At 37.1% G+C, this 2,359-nt stretch overlaps 1 protein-coding gene across 1 annotated transcript; it reads left to right on the top strand.

Moving 5' to 3' along the window:
• Positions 1 to 69: 69 nt before the first annotated feature.
• On the top strand, positions 70 to 1,730 carry LOC111784871 (UDP-xylose transporter 3-like; the record flags this gene model as incomplete). The annotated part of the gene is given in 4 exon segments (XM_023665414.1): positions 70 to 202; positions 614 to 775; positions 882 to 1,157; positions 1,255 to 1,730. Coding segments are annotated over 4 exon segments (688 nt in total), but the record flags the coding sequence as incomplete, so codon positions are not given.
• Between the last annotated feature and the right edge of the window lie 629 nt (positions 1,731 to 2,359).

The raw sequence follows: 2,359 nt of genomic DNA, 5'->3' as shown, positions 1-2,359 counted from the left end.
TTTTCATTATTATTATCCTGTCTAAATATATTACCTGGCAGCATATTGACATCTATGATACTATTGCAGTAGAAGCATCCAGTTTTCACTCACGATCCTCCTCATGGGTGTTGGAATTGCAACTGTGACGGATCTACAACTAAATGCCCTTGGCTCTTTCTTGTCTCTCCTCGCAGTTCTTACCACATGTGTTGCACAAATTGTATCCTAAGCTAAGTTACTTTTACTCTTGGTATTCACTTTGCATGCCCTTTGATGACTGGCTATGATGTGTGGGCTAAAAGCTAGTCTTGTTGAAGCACTGATTTAATTTTCTCTTTTTTTTTTGTTTTGTTTTTCTAGTCTATTTATTTGCGGAGCGTGGAAAACGTTTTTCATGAGTCCACCAGTCACAATATTTCTTTAACAAGTGTATTTTTTTTATTAATTAATTAATTTGGAAGCATATGATTAGTTGCTAGCACCTTTCTCCTTTCTTAGTTAACGTGAATATTAAGATTTATTTATTTATTTATTTTAGTTAATTTAATTAGTTGAGTGAGTGAGTGGCTTATTGCTCTAGTTTTTCTGCTCTTTTCCTTTTCCGTTCAAGACCTTGACCAGTTAAACGTAGATGACAAACACCATTCAGAAGAAGTTCAAAGTTTCTTCAACACAACTTCTATACCAGTCTTGTCCCTATCAGGCATTAACTCTGTTCATCGCTGGCCCATTTCTGGATTGGTGTCTGACTGATCTAAATGTTTTTGCTTTCAAATACACTCCCCAAGTGCTGGTGAGAGTTCAACAACAATTTAGCTTCCTGCTGACCTCTTCCCCCTTCCCCCTTCCTAACTATATATCACTTCTGACATGAATTATTTTTGTGCTTCTCTGTACAGTTCTTTATTGTTCTCTCCTGCCTTATTTCTGTCTCAGTCAACTTCAGTACGTTTCTAGTTATTGGAAAGACTTCTGCAGTTACATATCAAGTCCTAGGACATCTAAAAACATGTTTAGTTTTGGGCTTTGGCTATGTTCTACTTCACGATCCATTTAGCTGGCGCAACATTTTGGGAATTCTGGTTGCCATAGTTGGAATGGTTCTATATTCTTATTGTTGCACCCTCGAGAGCCAACAAAAGTCCAATGAAGGATCATCAGCACAACTATCCCAGGTACTATAAGTAGTAGTAGTAGTAGTAGTTCTGCAATTGACATGTTATCTCTTCCTCTACTGCCATGGAACTTAAACGATCTACATGTTATTTATAGGTGAAAGAAAGCGAATCTGATCCCCTAATAAGCGTCGAAAATGGAACGGCAATCTTAGGCGACGGCGTGGGCCCTAAAGCTCCGGCGTGGAGTTCAAACAAGGACCTGCATGCATAATAACGTCGTCGCCCGTCTTTTCAGACGAATTTTGTTATAGGCCAAATCGTTGAATCAAGATATCCCTCCCCAGCAATGAAGAGATTGCTGGCCAGACGGCTTCTCATGCCGATTGCTGCTGTTGTGTTGTATCAAGAGTGCGACGACATCTATTATTGAAGTATAAAAATTAGAAGAGAGGTAGAGGAAACTCTTTCTCATTTAGCAGTTATATGAGTATTGTTAAAGTAAATGATTCTGTCAGATTATTGACGACGCATATCCAAATGTTTTTGAAGATCAGAGAACATAGACTGTTTTTACAACGTCTTGAAGAACAATATTTTTTCATAAATTGCAATTTTGGTGATTTATAGCTATTCCTCGTTTGACTGTCAGTGTAGTGGAAGATGATGGGTGCGTGCAGGAGAGTAAAAAGTGAATTTCCATTAATTTTACTGCCGTATTGAGAGATGATACATGGATAGATGCTGCCTATACTCCTCTCTTTCCTGTCTTTTTGATACGGCTCAAGACAAAGGTTAACTGAAACAGTTATTTATAGCTGTATTATATATAAATGAAAATCAATAAAGCTCATGAAATATATATATATATATATATATTTACATCTGCTAGAATGTGATGTTTGGTCATAGAATCGAGTCCTTGTGAATAGACAGAGCTAGGTGCTCTTATTTTACGATGGTAGGGACGATTGCTTCCATTACTGACTAGAAAGACACCAAATTCATCTTTAGGTGCTTTCACTGCGGTATAGGTAGAAGAAGTTGTTACGGAAAAACTTTATGTATAAAGTTCGAAATGGTGAATTGAGGTAGAGTAGATTGATGATGATCCTGTAGTCATTTGGCCGGCTATTGAAACAAAAAGCTTGCATTTGCTCTCAGTATGAGAATATAACCGGTCTTATCTCTCTCCAAACCTAACTTGGTATTTCATGAGCTTTATTGATTTTCATTTGTTTAAAGCAAAACCAACCTTAATT

Source organism: Cucurbita pepo, unplaced genomic scaffold (assembly GCF_002806865.2).
Source record: "Cucurbita pepo subsp. pepo cultivar mu-cu-16 unplaced genomic scaffold, ASM280686v2 Cp4.1_scaffold000285, whole genome shotgun sequence".
In the NCBI taxonomy this organism is placed as follows: Eukaryota; Viridiplantae; Streptophyta; class Magnoliopsida; order Cucurbitales; family Cucurbitaceae; genus Cucurbita; species Cucurbita pepo.
Note: the sequence above shows the minus strand (reverse complement) of the source record. Positions and strands in the feature narration are given on the sequence as shown.